The sequence below is a fragment of the Microcebus murinus genome, chromosome 8 (assembly GCF_040939455.1).
Source record: "Microcebus murinus isolate Inina chromosome 8, M.murinus_Inina_mat1.0, whole genome shotgun sequence".
NCBI lineage: Eukaryota > Metazoa > Chordata > Mammalia > Primates > Cheirogaleidae > Microcebus > Microcebus murinus.
Window position 1 is genome coordinate 51208471 of NC_134111.1, and position 21772 is coordinate 51230242.

At 40.9% G+C, this 21772-nt stretch overlaps 1 protein-coding gene across 5 annotated transcripts in view; it reads left to right on the top strand.

Moving 5' to 3' along the window:
• RAPGEF4 (Rap guanine nucleotide exchange factor 4) overlaps positions 1-21772 on the top strand; it is a 286204-nt gene that overhangs the window by 238626 nt on the left and 25806 nt on the right. For all 5 annotated transcript variants that reach the window (XM_012781949.3, XM_012781950.3, XM_012781951.3 and 2 more), the window contains 7 exons: positions 919-997; positions 13073-13223; positions 15438-15526; positions 16275-16305; positions 16492-16570; positions 18127-18273; positions 19926-20023. In XM_012781949.3, the coding sequence (XP_012637403.1) occupies positions 919-997; positions 13073-13223; positions 15438-15526; positions 16275-16305; positions 16492-16570; positions 18127-18273; positions 19926-20023 (674 nt within the window). The remainder of the gene's footprint in view (positions 1-918; positions 998-13072; positions 13224-15437; positions 15527-16274; positions 16306-16491; positions 16571-18126; positions 18274-19925; positions 20024-21772) is intronic.

Genomic DNA, 21772 nt, shown 5'->3' on the forward strand with positions numbered 1-21772 from the left:
AACCAGCATCAAATTCAGTGACGAAGTCTATGAAGCTTGTCTTTGAGACCTGCCTTATTTCCCTTGCCATCCCTCTGCTTACCTACCTGCAAAATAGCTTCAAAGCTTTGCAACCAGCCTGAGCAACAGTGAAACCCCATCTCTACCCAAAATAGCAAAAATTTAGCCAGCCATGGTGGCATGCACTTGTAGTCCCAGTTACTCGGGAGGGTGAGACAAAGGATCACTTGAACACAGGAGTTTGAGGTTGCAGTGAGCTATGATGATGCCACTGTACTCTAGAGCCAGGGTGACAGAGAGGCTCTGTCTCAAAAAAAAAAAAGTAGCTTCAAAGATAGGACCATTTTAATCTCCTGATGGCTTTTGTTTGTCTCTAGTTGCTACTCACAGACTTTGTCTTGTCTATTTTTGTTGCTTTTTTCTCCCTCGCCAATTCTCTGCTCTTACTATCTCCTTTTTCTATAATTCTATCACCCTCTCATCCTTCATTGCTCCTTCTGGAAATAGGAGATAAAAAAAGAGATAAAGGAAAAATATATTAAAAAATAAACTTGGTATATAAGTAGACAAAGAAATGACCATATCCTAATTCTGCATATATGGTACTGCCTATATGTGACTCTTTAATTATATATGTTTTTAATTTTTTTTGCAGCTAAGGTACCTAGTGCCATTCATACAAAGCTGTCCCTTTTTAAAATATTATACTTTTTGTCCATTGTCCCCAGAAATTAATTTTTTATCTCAAACTCTGTCAACATCATTGTTTTTATAAGAAGTGCTTCTATGTATAGTAAAATCATACCCCAAATCAATGTATAAGAACCAGTAGCCAAGAACAAGTAAATCTACACTCTTACTTTCCTAAAGATTGCCACAAGAACCTAATTTCTCTTTCTGCTTTTTTCTCCCCTCCAGATTCTGTTTTAAATGACTTCGTTATGATGCACTGTGTTTTTATGCCAAATACTCAGCTTTGCCCAGCCCTGATGGCCCAATATCCTTTTGTTGTGATAAGTCTCTATTCCCTTAAAGACACCCTACCTGTCTTCTGAAGGTAAGTCATGGCCCAGGTGGAATTGTGCTTTCCGCTCTTGTCAAACTTGGAAATGCCAGCAGTTTCTCCCTGTGTAGACTCGGTTTTTCCCTGGCACCGGTTTAAGGATTTCCTCCTTATTACCAGGGTAGAGAACTGTGAACCAGGTTACTCTAGGAAGGTGATACTGGCAAGAAATACACATTCCTGGGAAGTAGGCTAGCAAAGGTTATGTAGAGGAATCTGGGAGTGTTGCTGGGGATAGTTTCCTAGCCTGGGAGTCAGGCTATGTACCTCTGTCCTACTACCTGGCAGGATGGAGCGTGGGCTGCTTGTGTTCTTCCCCTGGGCTGTGGTATAACCAGGTTGCTGCCCTGCCGAAATAAATACCAGTTATCATTGCCAGGGAGCTTTCCTTTCACATTCATCTTAGTCCATCTTTTCCTCTAGATACTGCCATTTCTTTCTCTGTTGCTATTTTCTATCATTATCACATTGACTTAAAGATACAAAACTTGAAATTCTAACGACAGTTCCTCTAGACGGCTTGAAGGCTGAGTTTGTTTTACACAGCTTTTCAACAGTATGTTGAACGGACCCGCCGATGTTGGTCTCTGGCACAGCGTGAGCCTTCAGAAAATGTGAGCTGAATAAAAGAAGTGAATATTATTAATAAATTTCACCCTCAACTCTGGGGAGCATAGGAAAGTATATTTCTAAATTCTGTTTTATTTTTAAGGCAACAAAAATTTCGACCCCAAAACACTTTGACCCTTTTGAGTCATTAAATATATTGAAGGAGAATGTCCCCATCCCTGCTTTCTTTTTTGAGCAATTCAATTTTGGCGTGTTGTCTTTTTTCAGGATTATAATTACCATCCCTGATTCTCATTTTCTTATGCACCCATAATTCTCTTTGAAGTCAACAGAATGTGTGAAGATGGGAGATCGAGTTGAATGTGCTACTCAGAGGGAGCTGCAAGAGTGAGATTTGGGTGTTTATTTGCCTGGAAACTATCTTTCCAAGTAATGACAGCTTAATGGGACTTACATATGTTATATATTCTTCCTGGCTCATATTCAGTTACTCTCCAGTAAAGTTAACCCATTCAGGATCTCTCTGTGTTCTTTTAACTCCATACATGGTAATCATTATTACACTTCTGAAATTCATCAGAAGGAAACAATGAAAACCACCATTGAGTTTTTCAACAGTTAGCACACTGATGAGCCTAAGGCAAACCAGACTCGAACAAGAGTGAGAGAACAGTGGGCCAAGTCTTAGCATCTTTACCACTCAAAGCCCCAAACACTAAGCTTATATTTGCAAATTCTGATTTCTTCATTGATTAGCACATTCTCCTTAAAGAGTTGGTTGAGAACATTTAAATCACTAACTTCTTTTTTCAAAATAGTAGCTCCTAGAGAAAAGGTGCATGCCATGTCCCCAGGTGGGGACAGATGGGGATGCTGACAGTGAGGAGAAGGTGGGAAAGGTGAGAAAGTGGACAATAGAATCATAGGAGACCTGTGATATCAAATCTTAATTATTTTTTCCTGTAGCCTGAGGAATCCAGGATGGCTGAGTATAATTTATACCACCTGGTGCCCTCAGGCCACCCCCTTCACATCTGGCCTTGCAAGAACTTAGATTCTCTTCATTTTTTAATTTCAAATCAGGGTGTCAGGCACCATGCTAAGAGCATTGACCGATATTATTTCATTTTATCTTTGCAGGATTCTATTAGTATTAGTTTTATTTGATAAATGAGGATCCTGAAGCTCCCACACACATGCAGTGGCATGCCATAGGCAAGCGGCCGACTCCTCCAGGTCTTAGGATTCCAGGCCTGGGGCTTGTCGTTTTTCTCTTCACAACTTTTTTCAAAGCTTCTTTAAGTTTTTAATGATTCTATCACTTTTAAAGTTTAAGAACATTTCTTGACAACATATTACACCATGCATGTTTAGCCTAATTCGTTGAAACCAAATAAAGTGCTTCGTAGGACTTCTGTCTATCCTAAAAATTCTCCCTGATTTTCTGAATGCATTCCTATAAAATGTGCTTTGTCAGTTTTAAGAGTTTTCCCAATGTGCCCAGGCTCTCAGGGGGATTTATTTTGCAAATTCACTTGGAGAACTCAGGGATGTCACAACAGGCCAGTGAAGGGTACTACTTGCAGGTCAGCTGTGTATGGAGAATCAAGAAGCAGGCTTTGGGCCTATGGGCTAGTCCAGTACTGTCCAAAAAGACTTTGTGCAGTGATAAAAATGTTCTATATCTATGCTAGTCCAGTGGCCACTAGGCTTGATATTTGCTACTGTAAGGAATTGGATTTTTAATTATATTGAGTTTTCATTAATTTAAATTTAAATAGCCACATGTGGTAGTGGCTACCACATTAGACAGCACAAGTCAAGTCCTTAGATATTGGAAATAGGAGCCTAAGACAAGAAGTGCTATTCTGTAATGCCTTCGGATGGTCGCAGGAGGCCAGGAGCTCACCCTGCTGTGTTTAAGCAGAAGGAAAGGATTCTATCCTGAAGGTCATGTGTGCGTGAGTGCTCCCATATTGCGTGAATGACCCAGTGTTTAGCATTCCTTTCCCCTCAGGGAGATGTTATATAGGCGCCTTATAAAAGCTATATTTTCCTTGTCGTAAGTAACATAAACCAACTGTGATTGACATAAGAAATAAAGGAATTCATAAGAAGGATATGGGGTAACTCAGAGAAACGAAGGGATCCTTGAAGAGTCCAGGCCTTAGGAAAGGGCCTCGGAGGCAGGAACTAAAGGCCGAGCAGTTGGGGTCCTCGCCTCATTCCCACATCCTTGGGAACCAGGGTCTGCTTGCCGCCGCTGGGTCTCTGCTGACATCCTGGTCAAGCGAAGGCAAAGTGCTCTACTGGACGGTTTCACAGAGACTGTCTGCAAAGCAAAACAGAGAAGGTGGTGAAACTGATGCTGAGCAGGCAGACAGAGCAAACGTACACAAACTGGTCAGCAGCACACCCACAAGCAAGGGGCATGTATAATGTCAACTGAACAAGTGGGTGAACCCCATGTTTTTAACACGGGATCCGGGCATAATAAAATCCTTAACCACGTTTCATTAGTCAGTTGCTTTGGCTGAGTATTTTTAAAGTACTTAACATCTATGGCTTTTTATAGCAGCCCTATCAAGAAGTCAGTATTTTCACTGTTCTTTTTCCAAATCAATAAACTAGGATAATGAAAAATTATGATTTACTCAGAGAAAGGTAATTACTAGTACAGAACAGATTCGAGCCCTGAGCCGCTGACACCTATTTCTGTTCTTAGTCCATAAAGTATGTCTCTTCCAGTTTTGCTTTTAGCAGGGAGAAAGATGGTAGAACTCAGTTTAACATTAATGTATCAGGCCTTTTATGTGCTAATGAGAGAGACTCTCTATTCATTAGATACGCTTTGGACATGATTTGACCTGATGAATACAAGTGCTTTATAATGAGTTTTAAAGTCATATTTGTTCAATTTCTATACTTTTCATCTCCAGTTTCTTTAATCTTTTTAAAATTTAAAATCTGCATTTAAAATTCAGTTCAATTTTCCTTTAGTCTTAAAAAAAATTAAAAGCACACATATATATATAAAACCCTATCATCTCTCAGGTATAACTATTGCTATTATTTTGGTACGTAACCTTCTAGTCTTTTTTCTATACATGTAGATATACTTTTAAATGCAAGAATGGGATCGTAGTGTGAATAATTTTGTGTGCTATATCATGAAACAATATTTCTGAATATCTTTCTATGCCATTAAATATTTTTCTATACCATTTTTCTAAATATAGTTTTGTCATCCTTAAAAAATAAAACATTCTCATTATAAAAAAATTCAGTTATCACAATAAGAGAACAGAGCAAAATTCATCTGGTATCTCCACCACTGTTAATAATTTTATGAAAAACATTTCAGAATATATATATATAAAGTACATAAGACTTTATATAAATTAAATTATATTACATGTGCTTTTTAGCAATATGTTCTTTTTTACTTTATTGTATGCTGTGAATATCTTTTTAAACTAATATATATAAATAAAGCTACATCATCTTTTTTTTATTGAGTACTGACGATGTGTCACAGAGTGACACAGGAGTGGGGGCTGGGTGATGAAACCAAAGACAGATACATTATCATTTTTAATGACCACATAATATTGTATGGTATATATGTTTAGCCTCTTCCTGTTGGATATTTAGATTATTTTCATATTTTTTTTGCAATAACAAACACAATAGGATGAATCAACATTCTTCCAGCTAAATTTTTAATTTTTGCCCATGTATGTGATAATTTACTCATTTTAAATTTCTAAAAGTAGGCAAAGAATATGTAATATTTTCATGCTTTTGAAGTTTATTCCCAAATTTCTCTCCAGTTGTCTTCATTCTGTGCTTTATGATTAAACTCTGTCATATTCTTGTTTGTCTAAATAGAGGCTGGCCTTTAATTCATTAAGTGATCACAACTAAGTTAATACTGTTTTGAATTTTAATAGTTATCTCCTTGATTCAGAGTATTTTCACATCATTTACTTTACCTTTCAACACCCAGTCCCTAAATGTGAGGCAAAAAGGTCTGGTATATTTTTTATTTCATTTGACATATAAGAGAAATCAAGGCACAGGGAGGCCAAATAACTACCCAAGAATCTGCATGTACTGAATGTATTTGGAGGAAGTCCATGTACCACTAGTAATGATGGTTGATTCCCTAATATTCATGCCATCTTGGTCATCACTCTAGCCACTTGTAGTAATTGGCTGTCCTTGCCAGTGACTGGTTCTCAAATGGCAGGCTCAAGCTGGACTGGGCCAGTGATATTCAAAGAGAAGCTTCCTGGGCTTCTGGGTAAAATCTTTTCAACATTTAAGAGAAATAACGAGATGCCTATAACCCCAATTGCCAGCAGCAGCTATCCTGTGACTGGGAGGGGAATGAACCCTAGGATAAAGCTGAAGTGAGTGAACAGTCAGAAAAAATCCCAAAGCACTGGGATTACAGGCTTGAGCCCCACACGTGGTCAAGACACAGGTCTTAAACACAGGCTTTCTGACTTCAGAGCTTCCGCTTTTCCTACTGTAATCTGGGGCTTCTTGCCTTTGTGGAGCAGCCCAACATTCTGGCCACCAGATCTACTCCTTCCTTGATGCAGTATGTTCATGAGAATACAAATAATCCCAATGCTTTGGGAGGCCAAAGCAGGAGGATCACTTGAGGCCAGGAGTTTGAGACCAGGTTGGACAATATAGCAAGCCCCCATCTTTACACAAATAAAAATTTAAATAAAATTTAAAACTTAACCAGGCATGGCGGCATGCTCCTGTAAGCCCCAGCTACTTGGGAGGATTGTTTGAGCCCAGGAGTTGGAGGTTGCAGTGTGCTATGATCATGGCACTGCATGACAGAACAAGACCCCATCACTAAAAAAAAAGAAAAGAAAGAAAAAAAACCAAAAAACCTGCATCTTACAAGCTATATTACTTGGCAATTATCCTTAACCTCTCTGAGTGTCTTCTATGTAATAGGGGTAATTATACTTGCCCTATCCCCTTTACCAGGTTTTTGTGAAGATCAAATGAGGTTATGTGTATGAAAGTACATTATAAACCTTAAAGCCATATAGATGTTGCTATTATTATTGTACCGTCATGGGAGGAACATGGCGTATCATAAAGACTGTACAAAAACTTGGTCTCGTCAGCGTGCAGATGACCCCCAAAGTTTGTTTTCAGCTGCAAGCAGAGATCTTATATGCAAAGCAGGGTTTTAAAAACAACAACATTGAAGAGTATCAGTTTGAATGTTGTTAAGTGTTTTATAAATAGCTGCATAATTAGCATGTACTTACTGCAAAAAGTATACATAATATTTTATTCCCTGTTGTACGCTGTAAATGAATCTGCTGCCTCTACATCCTAGGAGGTTTTCACTTACTTGCCCCATGATAATTTTAATACATGGAACCATTATTAACTGAATTAAGAATAAGTAAATGAGCAGTAAAAAAAAAAAATGCAGAAAAATTACAGGTGCCTGTGGTGAGTAAGATAATAACTAGGTAAAAATATATGAAATAATTACAGTGTTTGAACGGCAGAGCCGGCATGAGGAAAATGACTCAATGGAATATTAAGCCTGCTGTTGGCAGGGTAGAAAGACTGTAGCCTACACTGTGGCCTTTACCTCTTCTGATTTTCAGCCCTAATTCCTCACTGAAAACAGATCTAGTCTGTCCTCAAATGCCAAAGGAGGTGGTTCGATTCAATGAAGATTTAGTCACTCGGAAAGTTTGTCATCGTGTAGATTAAATACCGAACAACTGAAAGATTTTGCCTAAAAGATGTACCAGATGTTTTGGAATTTGTGCAGACTTAGTGTACCTAGTGACATTGAATTCTTTATGAATTTATTTAGAATGTATCTTTGATCTCTGTTTGACATTTTGACAAAATGGGATTTCAGGTAATTTAGATAAAGGATCTTAAAGAGTTGTGACTTTTTTGAAGATTTTTTTTAAGAAAAGTGCATTATATATAGCATTCTAAACAATGTGATTAATTGTTTAAGGTGACAAGTCAATCAACAAACTTCAAAGTTTTTGTGTTTCTGCATGCCCGGTCCTTAACTAGAAAATGCACGATGAGTTTGAGACATGGTTCTCACTCTTAAGGATTCTGCTTTAAGGCTCCTCGGTGGTGAGAAATCTTTATTACATGTTAAGTATGCCTAATCTGAAAATCCAAAATCCAAAATACTCCAAAATTTGAAATTTTTTGAAATCCAACATGACACTCAAAGGAAGTGCCCATTGGAGCATTTCAGATTCCGAATTTTCAGATTAGGCACACTGAACTGGTAAATATAATGTGAATATTTCAAAGCCTGGAAAAAACTGAAATCAAAAACACTTTTGGTCCCAAACATTTCAGATAAGAGATACTCAACCTCAAGAGTATCAACCTTGAAAGAAACTTCAAGTTAGAATTTGAATGGTCAATAGATTTAACAATGTCTGGCTAGTAGTAGCCACTGCTTTCCTAGTTGACAGGTATAAGTCGAGAGCTGGTTGAAGCTATAGCAGAGGGGATCTCATTCAGATATTAGCAACTCTACGCCTCCCTGATGGTCAAATTGTCAAGGCTGTAACAGCTAACTCTTGATTTTCTGCATGTGCTTTGTCTGTTTTGAGGATTTGTGGGGATCAATTTCTACATTCTTAGATGGATTTCCCTGTTTCCCAACAAACTTCTAAATCACCTGACTATACTACATAATATATGGTAGAATAAAGAAATAAATGTTGATATCAGAAAGAACACAACACTATAGAAAGGTATAAAGAGAGCTGGGGAGGGAAATAAGAGAACTGAGTTTTAGTCCCAAGAATTCCATTGATCAATTTGGAAAAATTACTTAATCTCATTCTGCTTCAATTTTCTTACTTCTAAGATGATGCAATTGAAGGACATGCAATCAAAGGGCTCTTGATACTCAGACTCTATGATTCTGTGACTCATCTGAAATCAACTCAGTGTGTCAGTGACGAGTTTGGCCATTTCAACTCTTAAAGCCTTTTCTTAATTGTGTTAAAATACCAATTCAGTAAATAATTCTGGATTCTCTTACAGGCTTGTAAGAAACTAGGACTTAAGAGATCCCTCAGGAGTTTAGGCAGCCATATTGTATCTTGCCTGAACCCAGCTGTCATGATATTGTGACATGGCCTTACTCAATACAAGTATTTCCTGATCATTTAACAAAATCATTGGATTATTATGTATTTTATTTTCCTGCTGCTCTTAACATATCATATGTGCATGGTATTCATTGATAATCTCTTCTAAATTGTTATTTGTCCTGGAGAGGAACTGGATTTTATTTCACAAAGGGCTTTCTCCACCAAGTGGTTAATGCATGATTCCAATTTTAGCCAGAGAATGTTCCTCCACCCTTCCTGCTGTGTTTCAGTTTATAAACTTGCTATATATGAAATGTTACTCTTTTTAGGTTGTACTTTTGACATATTGAGACAAGGGAACTGGTGGGATATTCTTTATTCTCAGGCCGCTCCTTGAAGGGAATATAGTTTTCACCCCTTCTAAAAACCAGGGGAGATTGTTAGGGGACTAAATAGAAACCCCAGCTCCACACCTAGAACCCTTTCAGGTGTAATAAATTACTTATAAAGTCTTCTCTGTGTTGCTTAAGAATCTGATTCAACAGCTATTTTGCGTTGCCTATGGAAAGGCAGAATCCTTGAGCACACGCCTGGATCTAGCTATAAAAATAATATCCACACCCTCAGTTTAATAAATAAATACCTATCTATGAGGGGAAAGGCAAGGAAATAAATCAGTGCTTCCTTTTGTTTTTCCAGAGGCAAAAATTCTTAATTTCCACGAGAAAAGGGAGAAAGCTCCTCTGTGTCTCTCTGGATTTGGTCAATTCTAATTCCCAGGAGGCTGTGGGGTTATTCATTAAGGTCAGGGAGCTCAGCCCTCGTTTAGCTGCTTAACACCCTGAGTCAGCTGGAGGAAACTGGGAACTTCAGTAGAAACAAAAGAGGAGGTATTTCCTTTTGTATTTCCTTTAGTATTTTTGCTCCCCAGATGAAATTATTCTTAATAATTTAATGAATCCAGACACTGACGTCTACTCACTATAGCCACTGGGTAGGACAGTGGGGATGGCACTTACTCACTGAACCCCCGTGGCAGATCTCTTCTCCTGGAATGTCAGTTTCTTTACTTGTAAATATTTCCTCTTCTGATTTTCAGAAAGCATTATATGCTCACATGAGCATATTTTATAAACTGGAAAGCTCTATAGATATTTGAGGTGTTATCACATTAATCTTTCTCACCATGTATTCTACCTTTTATTGTGGACAAAAGACAGATTTCCCCATCAGGAAAGAGGACAAGAAAAATCTTTGTCCTGACCTGTAGAGACAGTGCAGATTTAATTATCCTAGCCTATGGCCCCATACATTAGCTGCAGGTGTGCTGCTGGCGTCACTGTATCCAATACACAAGAGTTTGCATTGCTTCCTTGAGTCCAAGTCAAGATAACCTGGAAAGTTAGAAATATATCCACTAGATACCAACTTGATATTTCAAACCATTGCAGCCTCATACAAATAGGAAAGAATCTCTCTTTCTCTCTCTTTTTCTCTTTCTCTCTTACTCACACAAATACCTTCTTTTCAGCATATTTTCCAATCTAATATTTCAGGTGAATAGGGACTGTGTCCATTCTATCACCAGCACCTAGCATGGTGCCTTACTCAAAGGAGTCTCTTAATAAATAATTGCTGAATCAATGTGAATGGTTTCTTTGCCTAAGTACTTGTAAAGCACTTTGATGTATTTCCTTTGAAAAGTATATTAATTTATTTGAAAATACACTGCCCTCTTAAAAACCACATTAGCACATTAATTGTCCTGTCTTGAGGTTAGTTTCTTAAATTTAGGCTAAGAGCTCACCACTCTATATACCAGCTCAGTAAAAGCTTTCATCTCCTCTCTATGCTATTACCATCTTTGAGTGATTCACAATGTACTCACGCCACATGGATAGTGTGATATTTTTAAGATCCTAGTTTATACAGTACCTTAGGGCACAGTGTGACTTTTTTTTAATTGATAGAACATGATCAAAAATTAACTTTGCTCATTTTTTCATAATACAGGGTTATTGAAAAGATTGTCTTTTACTTAGATCTAGAAGAGAGAAGAGGAGAGAAGCCTGCACGGAAGTGTCAGGGTGAGGAACATGACATGAGCACAGTGGCATCAGGGTATTCGGGGCGGCTGGTTTAAGGCGTGAGCTCAGCTTAGCAGAGGCTTTAAAACATATTCTATTTGGACTTCAGAATTTTCACTGCCTCTAGTATTTATGGAGGCTGGCCTTCCCCAGCCCACACCCTAACCCCCCATCTTAGCCATTCTTACTTTCTCCAATTGGCTCTTACGCCATGGACATGAAAAAGATAGTATCTGCCAAAGCCTGATCTATTCCAAAGTTTCTACACAAGCACAAGTTACCATAAAATCAAACAAAAGAGTGCATCATGGAAAAGCAGCATTGTACTTTCATTATGTTAGGGGTACCTGGTTCTCTTTAGGTCCACTTTGCTTTAGTGTTATCAAATGTGATGGTTGAAAGAGAATTTGGAAATTATTTCATCTCACCTAATTTCACAGGTGAGTAAATAGAGTTCTACAGCAGCTAAGTGACTTGCCCAGAATAGTATAGCTAGACAGTGGCAGCAAAAAGACTTGAACCCAGATCCTCCCACTCTTGGGTGAACCAGTACATATTTTTCAGTCAATCAAGAATTACCTTTTGGCGACTCACAATGTGCCTGACAGTGCTCTTACATGCCATTAAAAATGGTCATAAAATGTAGTGCCCAACATTGTAATTCTTTGGAAAGAAAAACTGAGTTATGAATATATACAAGCAAGAGACCAAAGGGTTAATCAGAAACGAAATAATTTTCACATAAAGTGATCTTTCTTCCTTTTTTTTATTATAAGCTCAGAGAGAATTGTAGCAATACAGGTTGAGCAATTTTCTTTTTTATGAATCTTGTGCTCAATTTATGAAAGCCATTTTGCAACCCATTTATATGCAGTAAACCTTTGCTTTAAGGTTCTGTCATTTACCTTGATCATGATTATTTATAGTGCTTTTAGAAAAGGCCCTTTACTGGTTTAGTTCTCAAGCACAGCACTGCCACAAGGCAGTTTCCACAGGGTCTTTTAAGGCAGGGTAGGAAGCTAAGACATGGCCAGTCTTGTAGCTAGCTGTGAGGCACGGGGTATTGTGTAATAAGAAAACTAGTTGGAATCAGGAGTCTTAGATTCAAAGCCAACTCTATACTCTCCCTATGTAATCCTGCCCATTTCTGCTCCTTTAGGGCCAGTTTATTTCTTGTAGAAATGGAACACTTTTGTCACAAGGCTACAACGTAGAGTTTAACTGAGATATTTAATGCTTTTGTGCAAGTTACATTGTGAGTTATAAAGAGTACGTTGTCTTGGGATATAATTATCTATCATATGAACCATAAGTCACTGAGAAAGGAATGGTATGTCTAATCTAAAGTATTTCTTGATCACCTACTATGTTCTCCCTCCTGTGATCCATACAAGAATATCAACTGAGAGCAGGGACATTTACTCTTGGCATAGAGGAGGCATTCCATTAAGTATTTGTTATATTAATGAGAAAATAAAATTTCTGGATGAACACCACTATGCTAGGCATGGTTAGAATACAAGACAAATATTCATTACCCCGAGCCTCAAGGGGCTTATAACGAAGGTGTCTAGCCATAAATGCACAAAGAGCCGATGAAGTAAGCTGTGGCTCTAAGCAAGAGGAAAAGGCATGGTATAAAAAGCGTGTCTGCAGCCTTCATCAGGGGATCGAACCGGCAGGAACCTTTCCTCTCCTGAGCGCTGGGTGAGTTTATCTGCCTCCAGCCTCGCTTGCCCACTCGCATGCTCTTTGTATCAGCCATGGCCCCGGCAGGACTAGATGCCCACTCAGACGGGCTCAGCTGAAATGTGGACAGTGAAGGGGGTTATGGAGATGTGGGCAGAATTATGGGAAGCAGTGAGAGGTGGCAAGGCCCCCAGAGACAAGCCACAGCCGGAAACATTACCACCCAGAGAGGCAAAGGTCAGGGTGTAGGCCGGCAGGGAATGAGAGCCAGAGCTGGGCACAAGAGTCCTTGTCAATGCCAAGTGGAGCCAGTGAAAGTCTAATTCTGTGGTCAAAGTCAGCAGGAGTTAATGAGTGTTTGTATGCATTTGGTAGAGACACTATGTGTGGGTTTTCTGGAGGGCTAATGAGGAATTCCATTAATCTAAAAGGCTGGCTTTCTGAAGTGGGATCTACCACTCACTACCTTTGGGAGGAGCACGTGAAATGAGTATGAACTGGCTAACTCTTCCTTGACTCCTTGGCACTTACCACGCACAGCCTTCACAAGGTACCGAACAGGAGAAAATGGATTATGCCCTCAATAACAAGAGGCGAGTCATCCGCCTGGTTCTGCAGTGGGCTGCCATGTATGGAGACCTCCTGCAGGAGGATGATGTGGCTATGGCCTTCCTGGAGGTATTGGGCACGGCAGGGTGGGGGTCATCCCTTCCAAGAACGTACCTTTGTCCTACAATACCGGGACCTACCCGTAGGCTCAGTAGCTTTCCTGGAAAGACTGTAATCGCAAATTCTAGACTTTGTTAACATGTCCATTCATCAGAAAGGTGCTATAGAAAAAGTAAAGCAAAACATCATTCATTATCCTGCCATTTGAATTCAATAGCTGGTAGCACTTCAATGTATTTTCATCTAGTCTCTTTTTCTTTGTATGTTTTCTGTAGTTGTAATCACATAGTACCCATCATTTTACAGGGTGTTTTTTCCATTTAACTTTATATAAGGCTTTTTCCATGTCAGTACACTCTTTATAATAAAAGTTTCTAATGACCGTTGAGTAGCTATGCCACAGATACATTTATATGTTCCCACATTGTTGAATACATTTACATCATTTTCAGTTTTCACCTTCCTAGAATAATAGTGCAGTGAACATTTTTGTGCAAGTAGGTCTGTCCTGGATTATGTTCCTAAAAGTGGGATTACTAGATCAAGTGTCAGGTATTTTTGAGCAGAGCGAGGCAAATAATTTTGTTGAGGAATTACTAAAACAGGAAGTGCTAGACTGTGACATTAGTTCGTAACCACTGCTTTAACCTGAACTTCCCTGTTCCTTCCCATAGCTCTAGCCTCATGTCATAGCGTTGATTGTGGCATTTAACCCTTAATTACTTACTCTGTCCTCCAAAACTTAGATGAGGAAGGCAAAAGGCAATGTCACTTCCATTTCCAACTTTTTCAGTCTGGGGATTCTAAAATGAATTATAAGAAACACTGACACTCTCTCCTTTTTAATTGTATCATTTCACAGGCAGCGGGGTGAGGCAGGGAGGAAAGATGGATCATGAGACTCTCTCTCAAGGCTGTAGAATGAAGTATTTTGAAAATGTGTGGAATAAGGCTGGGCGCAGTGGCTCACACCTGTAATCCTAGCTCTCTGGCAGGCCGAGGCAGGTGTATAGCTCAAGGTCAGGAGTTCAAAACCAGCCTGAGCAAGAGCGAGATCCCGTCTCTACTAAAATAGAAAGAAATTAATTGGCCAACTAAAAACATGTAGAAAAAATTAGCCGAGCATGGTGGCACATGCCTGTAATCCCAGCTACTTGGGAGGCTGAGGCAGAAGGATCACTTGCGCCCAGGAGGTTGAGGTTGCTGTGAGCTAGGCTGATACCATGGCACTCTAGCCCAGGCAACAAAGTGAGACTCTGTCTCAAAAGAAAAAGAAAAAGAAAAAGAGAAAGAGAAAGAGAAAGGGAAAGGGAAAGGGAAAGGGAAAGGGAAAGGGAAAGGGAAAGGGAAAGGGAAAGGAAAGGAAAGGAAAGGAAAGGAAAGGAAAGGAAAGGAAAGGAAAGGAAAGGAAAAGGTATGGAATAGTATTATCTTGGGGTCATGTGTTGACTCATGACCTCTACTCATGGAGTGCAAGACCATTTTGCCAATGAACCAAAGTGGTGGTTCAGGTGGCACTGCCATAGTTCTTACCTTCTGCTGGGGAGGCAACTGCTCTCAAGCCAAGCGGGCACACCTGCTGCTGCCGGGGGTCAGGACAGTTCCAGGAAGTCAGCGAAGAGTCCTCAGTTGGTAGCACAAACTCAGCATAAATTCAGAACAGTGCTGAAGACCATGTCTCCATTTTACCACCACCACTTGACTGGAATGAGTGGTAAATATTAAATAACCACCAAAGACTAAAAACATGTTAAAATGAATATTAAAATTTCCCTGAAAAAGCAATTGAGGTTAAAAAAAAAGTGCTCTTATGAGTGTAGACTGTAAAATGACCCATTCCAAAACATTGCATCACATTGCTTTTTATATAAATACCATATAAACGATTCATTTGCAATTTCTTTTAATAAATTGAATCTTTATTGAACATATCTAACATAAAATTTGTCATTTTAACCATTTTAAATGTCCAATTCAGTGGCATTCATTTCATTTCCAATGTCGTGCAGTCATTACCATGAACTATTTTGAAAACTTTTTCTCATATACAATTTTGAATTTAGACATATTATAACATTTTCTTTTTTCCCCTCTAGTCCATGAAACCATGGTCTGGAGATGCTGGGAAAACAGATGACATAGGGACATGTCTCTATTGCTCTTTACAGAAGCGTACGCCTTTTGCAGTTCTTGTTAAAAGCCTGTGACCTTTGCCAATTACAGGAGTTTTATGTGTCTGTATCAGATGATGCCCGGATGATTGCTGCCCTCAAGGAGCAACTGCCTGAGTTGGAGAAGATTGTCAAGCAAATGTAAGGAAGGGCTTAGCTTTTGGGGTGTGCCTTCATCAAGCAAGTCCTGCTTCACAATCAAAACCTCTTCCAAAAAGTCCTCTCCCCACGAGAAAGGTTAAAGCTGGTCTTCCCTTGGTCATGCAGTGTTCTGATTTGAGCAGGCTGTGCCCAGGGCACAAGGTGGTGCAGTAAGACCAGAACAGAAGGACTGAGATTCTGTTCAGCTGCATTTGTGCTGGAGGGCTGCCAGGAGACAGCCTGGGAAGGAAAAGAGCATGTGGGGAGTCCTGCTCAATAAACTTGGGTCCCTTAGGTTCAAAGCCCTGAATCCAGCAATAAAATGGTCAATGGTGTTTGAAGAAAGTTTGAAGGCAATTGCTTTTATAGAAAATTCAGTTTCGGCTGCCAAAGCTGTTGAGAGTGAATATTTGTCTCCTCTCAGTGAAAACAGAAGGTTTCACATGCTGTTACTATAGATTAAATATAGTACTAGAGAGTGAGTACACTACTAGACAGACTTCGAAAGCTAGAAATCCTGGCTTTGAACTTCAGTTCTGCCAGAGATCTGCCTATGACAATAGCTGATGTCTTTGCTGTCTCCCCCGTGTTTTGGGCTCTTAGTATTAAAATGAGGAAGCTCATATTGCCTCTTGAAGGGATACTGTGATTTCATTTTCTAATGTAAATCAAAGTTATATACAAATAAAGCAATTTAAAGTAATAGTAGCAATGGTATTAAATAATGTGCTTTCTCTCCTTCTCGTAGCTCAGAAGATGCAAAGGCTCCACAAAAGAAGGTAGGTGTCATGGAAAATTATAATTCTCCAGAATACTATATTGCAATGTATACATAAAACTGATTTCTTTTTTATATCGTCTTCGTTTCTTGACTCTACCTGCTTCTCAGATGTGTTTGCTCTGAGTTGCTGGCGTGTGTCAGTGAGTCTCCCTAATGGCACTTGCTGTGGTTATTGTTTTTGCAGCACAAAGTTCTTTTGCAACAGTTCAACACCAGCGATGAGAGAACCCAGAAGCGCCAGCCTATCCGTGGCTCCGATGAGGGTAAAAATTCTCTTCCAACACATGGTTGTGTAGATTATTTAGAATCAGAATAAATTCTTTTCCCCTGGGAATCATCACCTGGGACCCACAGAATGGCTTTCCTAGGAGATGCCCTGTTGCACCCCAGATGGTTTGCCTGGAGGTGCCCTGTTGCCGTCCGATTATTTATGTTCTTATTTCTACCTGGACCCAAGGTGCTTGTCCACCCTTCCCTGATTCTGCTTCTCCCCAACTAACACCTTTCCTTGAAGGAAATGAAGATTATCTCAGGGCCTGGTTGTCCAGGTGCCCCACCCCTGGGAAGAGCTGATGAGACGGTATGTGGCACCTTGTGGATGCCTAGGAGAAGGTAGAACACCGGGACCCCTGCCCAGGGACAGTGCTCTGGCCCTGACCACAGCCCTGTTAGCAGCCACCAGGGAGGTGAAATGCGGGCTTTTATTGTTTGGTTAAGATTTCTCCAAAGAATCATAACCCAAGATAGTCATGATTATAATGAGAAAATTTTCATTTTAAGACCCAAATGAATCTTGTCATTCAGACATGCCTCTAAACCCAAGAATTAGAGTAGCTGCCATGGCTTCCAGGATTTTTGCGTTCAGAAGTGAGCTCGTGGGTGCAGCGTACAAGTCTGGTGAGCTCAGTCTGGTGAGCTAAATCTGCTGAGCTCAACCCTCTCTGAGTTCTGATGCCCCAAGGACACAAACCAGGGAAGCAAACAAGCAGGAATGCCAGCCTATGCTAACAGCCCAGGCGGAAGCACTCCTGTTTGCAGAGGTGTTGATGTTGACTGCCCCTGGCCGCACAGGGTAGCAGTTATCCAGTAATCAGCTCACAATATAGCACAATATAGCACTTCCCCTTGAGTAAAAAAGAAAGGCTCAGAGAGAAGGGCAGACCCGAAACATTGGCCTAAAGATACTTCCCATTTTCTCCCATGACCTATTTGTGGGTTTTTCATCAATATCTGTTGTTGTTTTTTAAGCTGGGGTTGGCAGCCACGAGTATACCCATTCTCAGACCAAGGCTGAGGGTGAGCAGTTTTAGAAGGAGGCAGGCACTGGGGTAGACGAGTAAGAATAAATACAATAGTAAGGATGGCAAGGTGATGCAGATTTGGAAGATGTCTAAATATTTGGTATAGCTTGTGATATTTTTCTGGGTTTTTTTTGAGACAGAGTCTTGCTTTGTTGCCCAGGCTAGAGTGAGTGCCGTGGCGTCAGCCTAGCTCACAGCAACCTCAAACTCCAAGGCTCAAGCAATCCTGCTGCCTCAGCCTCCCGAGTAGCTGGGACTACAGGCATGCGCCACCATGCCTGGCTAATTTTTTCTATATATATATTAGTTAGCCAATTAATTTCTTTCTATTTATAGTAGAGACGGGTGTCTCGCTCTTGCTCAGGCTGGTTTCGAACTCCTGACCTTGAGCAATCCGCCCGCCTCGGCCTCCCAGAGTGCTGGGATTACAGGCGTGAGCCACCACGCCCAGCTTTATCTTGTGATATTTTTAAGAACTCCCGAAACTAACTTACCCCATTGTCACTGCCTTTGCGTAGTGCTGTTCAAGGTCTACTGCATAGACCACACCTACACAACCATCCGGGTGCCGGTGTCCGCCTCGGTCAAGGAAGTCATCAGCGCAGTTGCCGACAAGCTGGGCTCCGGAGAAGGCCTGATTGTAGTCAAGATGAGTTCCGGAGGAGGTAACAGCCCTAATCCTAATGAGCATTTTTAGTCTCAGCAAAATGGGACATCCTGCCCGGTCAGAAACCACACAAGGAGTTAGCGTGGCCATTTCAGGCCAACCCAGAAGTTTGAATTGGTGCTTATGAGTGCTCCCACAAATAACAGGACTGGTATGATTACAGGTGGGCTGGGTGTCCAATATCCACTATCTTTTAGGCTCCCACCCTGAAGCAGAAGGAGGTGAAGTGGTGTACCTGAGGCAGCTGGAATTGAGGGCTCTGATGTGGGTGTCCACCTGGAGTTCCTTCAGTACAAATCCTAGTCAAAAAAGCTCAAGGCCTTGGCGCCCTGAGCAACATGGACCCCAGGAGGGAACCCAGCTCGACAAGCTCAGCACGGGTCTCTCCAAGGCTGGGGTTGGAGGCTAATTCTTTTCAGCTGATGGTGGCTCCTCTCCGTACCGAGAAGAGAGGGCAGGAGCCCAGCTCATCAAACAAAATAAGGACTGTTTACCCCCACGGGATTACAATTCCTTTCATTGTCCCTAACTACACTATGCTTTCCTGAAATGTCATTCTTTTGTTCGTCATACGTTTACTGGCCACTTAGTGTGGCTGTGACATCTTAGAGAAGATGGGTTAGACACAGCCCGTGTCCCCAAGTCTCACCCAGGCGAGGGAGGAAGTAGGCAGTATGTAAACAGTTAGGACCCACTTTAAAATGCATGTTGGATTCCCAAGATCTCCTTTCCATTTCTGTCCCAGCTGCGCAGGGCCCGGCGTGCCTGCCCTCGCCGACCCTCTCTGCATGTTCTAGGTGACGCCCGCACTGCCCTTACATCCTTACCCAACATCAGTGTCTCACTGAGGCCGCCTCCTTCCTTTCCTTGATTCCCTGTCTAAAATGTTAACCTCTCTCCCTTACACAGCTTCCTCACCCCCTCCCCTGCTGCATTTTCCTCCTCATCTCCCCTCACTCTCTAATACATTGATCTACATTGTTCTTTGTCTGCATCTCCCACTATGGTGTAAGCTCTTTTTAGAATGGGATTTTTCTGTCTTTTTTTTTCTTTTGTTTGTTTGTTTTTAGCATGGTTCCTTCTGTCTCCCCAGTGCCTGGAGCAGTGTCTAGCTTGCAATAAATACCAAATAAATACTTATGAATGGACCAACTTTTTAAATGTAGGAGAAGGCTTAATCTAGTTAATAGTGTTGCCCTCCAAATTAGGGAATAAGTGCAAAAATAATAATAAATATTGCATCTAATGTTGCATGTGGGATCTCAGAACCCCTGTAAGTTTTTAAAAAGTGATCATTTCATCTCCAAAGTACTGGTTGTAATTACCATCTAGAAACATAACTTGTTATGTTAATAGCAAGTGTGGTTTTTGTATATATAGTAATTATGGCTGCAGCCCAGAACTGGGTGAATTGACCCTCTGGTATTTCCATTCCTGTTTTGTGGTCATTTCTGAAGGCATCCTGAGTGTCGTGGGGCTGCTGAGTGCTGTGTCTTTTTTATTCAGTGGGTCCCTTCAGTACTATATTTTATGCAGTCGCTCTGCGTGTTCCGGTAATTCAGCAAGCTGGCAATTTGTTGGTGTGATTAGGGCAGTGCAGCAAATCTCAGATGTATTTAATAGGCAATCTCATGCTCTTTATGTTCACAGAAAAGGTGGTGCTCAAACCTAATGATGTTTCGGTATTTACGACGCTCACCATTAACGGACGCCTGTTTGCTTGTCCACGAGAGCAATTCGATGCACTGGTAGGTGTGGATCGCCTCCTCTGAGCAGCGTCTGCAATCAGCGAAACTTGTCTGGAGCTTCATTTTGCAGTCACATTGAACCTAGTGGCTAAAAATTCTTGAATGCTACTTAGCTTTTTCTTTTTCTGCGGCCTTTAGGTAAGCCTCAGGTGTCCATTTGAGATGCTCTGAGCTTTAGATTTTCTTTTGTGGAAATTGGCCAAATAGCACCACTGTGGGGCATAATTCAGCTTTCTTTGTTGTAATTTGCCTCATTGATATGTCCCCAACTTAAATATTAACATTAAAAATCTGAATGCTCACTAGGATGGAAATTATCTTTTTTTAAAGCAAAATAACACTATTTAGCAGATTCCTTTGCATTATGGCAAAGCCACCTTCTGGTCTCAGAGGAATGCTATTCCCTAAACGTGCTCTCTCTACCTTGTGTGGGAAATGCCAGAGGCCAGAACTCTTCCCCAAGTCTCCAAAACACTTATTCGGAGCCACAGGGAGCTTTCTGTGAATAAAAGACTAATCAGCCCACGCTAATAATTGAATAGCCTGCTCTCTTTTATGCAGGTGGTAGCCTTCGTTTCTATTTATCCTACAAAAAACTAGGCATGGAGGTGAGTAGCTATTAAAGTATCTTAGAAAGCCCATGGGGCCAGTAGAGAAAGTAGTTTTTTCCGTCTTTGGACACACAAGACTTCTCTTCTGAGAAAAGTACATCAGAAGAGCAAGAGCTAGAGGTAAACTGCATGGAATTTGGGGGAAAGAGTTTAACTATATAAGTGATGTATGAATAGGTTTCAAGCTTAATCAAATCAGCTTATAGGTAAATCAAGATTCTCCTCTTTGGACTTTTTAGAACCTGTTTTAGCCTCATCATAATCCCAATTTTGTCTTTTGGGGAGAGCCATTTTGCGCACTCTAGTGAAGTTAAGTGGATTTTCACAATATCTTGCATTCACTTGGAGAGAAACGTAGCAAATGTGGCATTAGTTAGTTCCCTTGCTAATCCCTCATCTGCAGGTTATAAGCACCCTCACCTTTCCTCAACCGCCAGTGCCATAAGACCTGAGTCTGCTCACAGTCCTTTTCATACATTATTAATATTTTAGTCACCCACACTCATTGCTTTCTAAATAGATATTTCCAACATTGAGGGGCTGAAAAAAAAGTTGTCACAAATGGGCCGTGCTGCCCTCTCCTGGAAAGGAAAGCCATCAGAAGCCAGTGTAGCTGTCGCCCTGAGGAAGGTGCTACGTGATGTGTTTATCACAGGGCGCTCCAGCCTCCCTTGCCAGCTGCTGCTTGGCCACGGTGCAAACGACATGGGGGTATAGACAGGGAGTGTGGACCGTCTTCAGCTCCCTGTGGGGCAGATCCTAACGTTTTAAGCCTCTGTTTATTTGCACACAATCATGCAGCCTTCCAAGTTCTTAGCCCTTGCTTATATTCCATTTTAAGGCCTCTGTAGTTGAAAGACATTTGCTCTGCAACCAGTACCCAGGACGTGAACGGCCTGCCTGTCACTGCTCTGCCGTGCGCTGTGCCGCGAGTGGCTGAACCTTACCTGCCTCACATAGCTGTAGCCGTGGAGCTTTTCTCTGGCTTTCTAAAGATTTCCTTTGAGGACAGTCCTTCTAGGAAGAGTCGTACAGAGGATGACTGTGCAATGCAGGATGTTGGCCAAACCCTTTGATCTATCAACACATGCTTATGAAGTGTCCGCTTTGCACTCAGTGCTGTGCTCGCTCCTGCGTG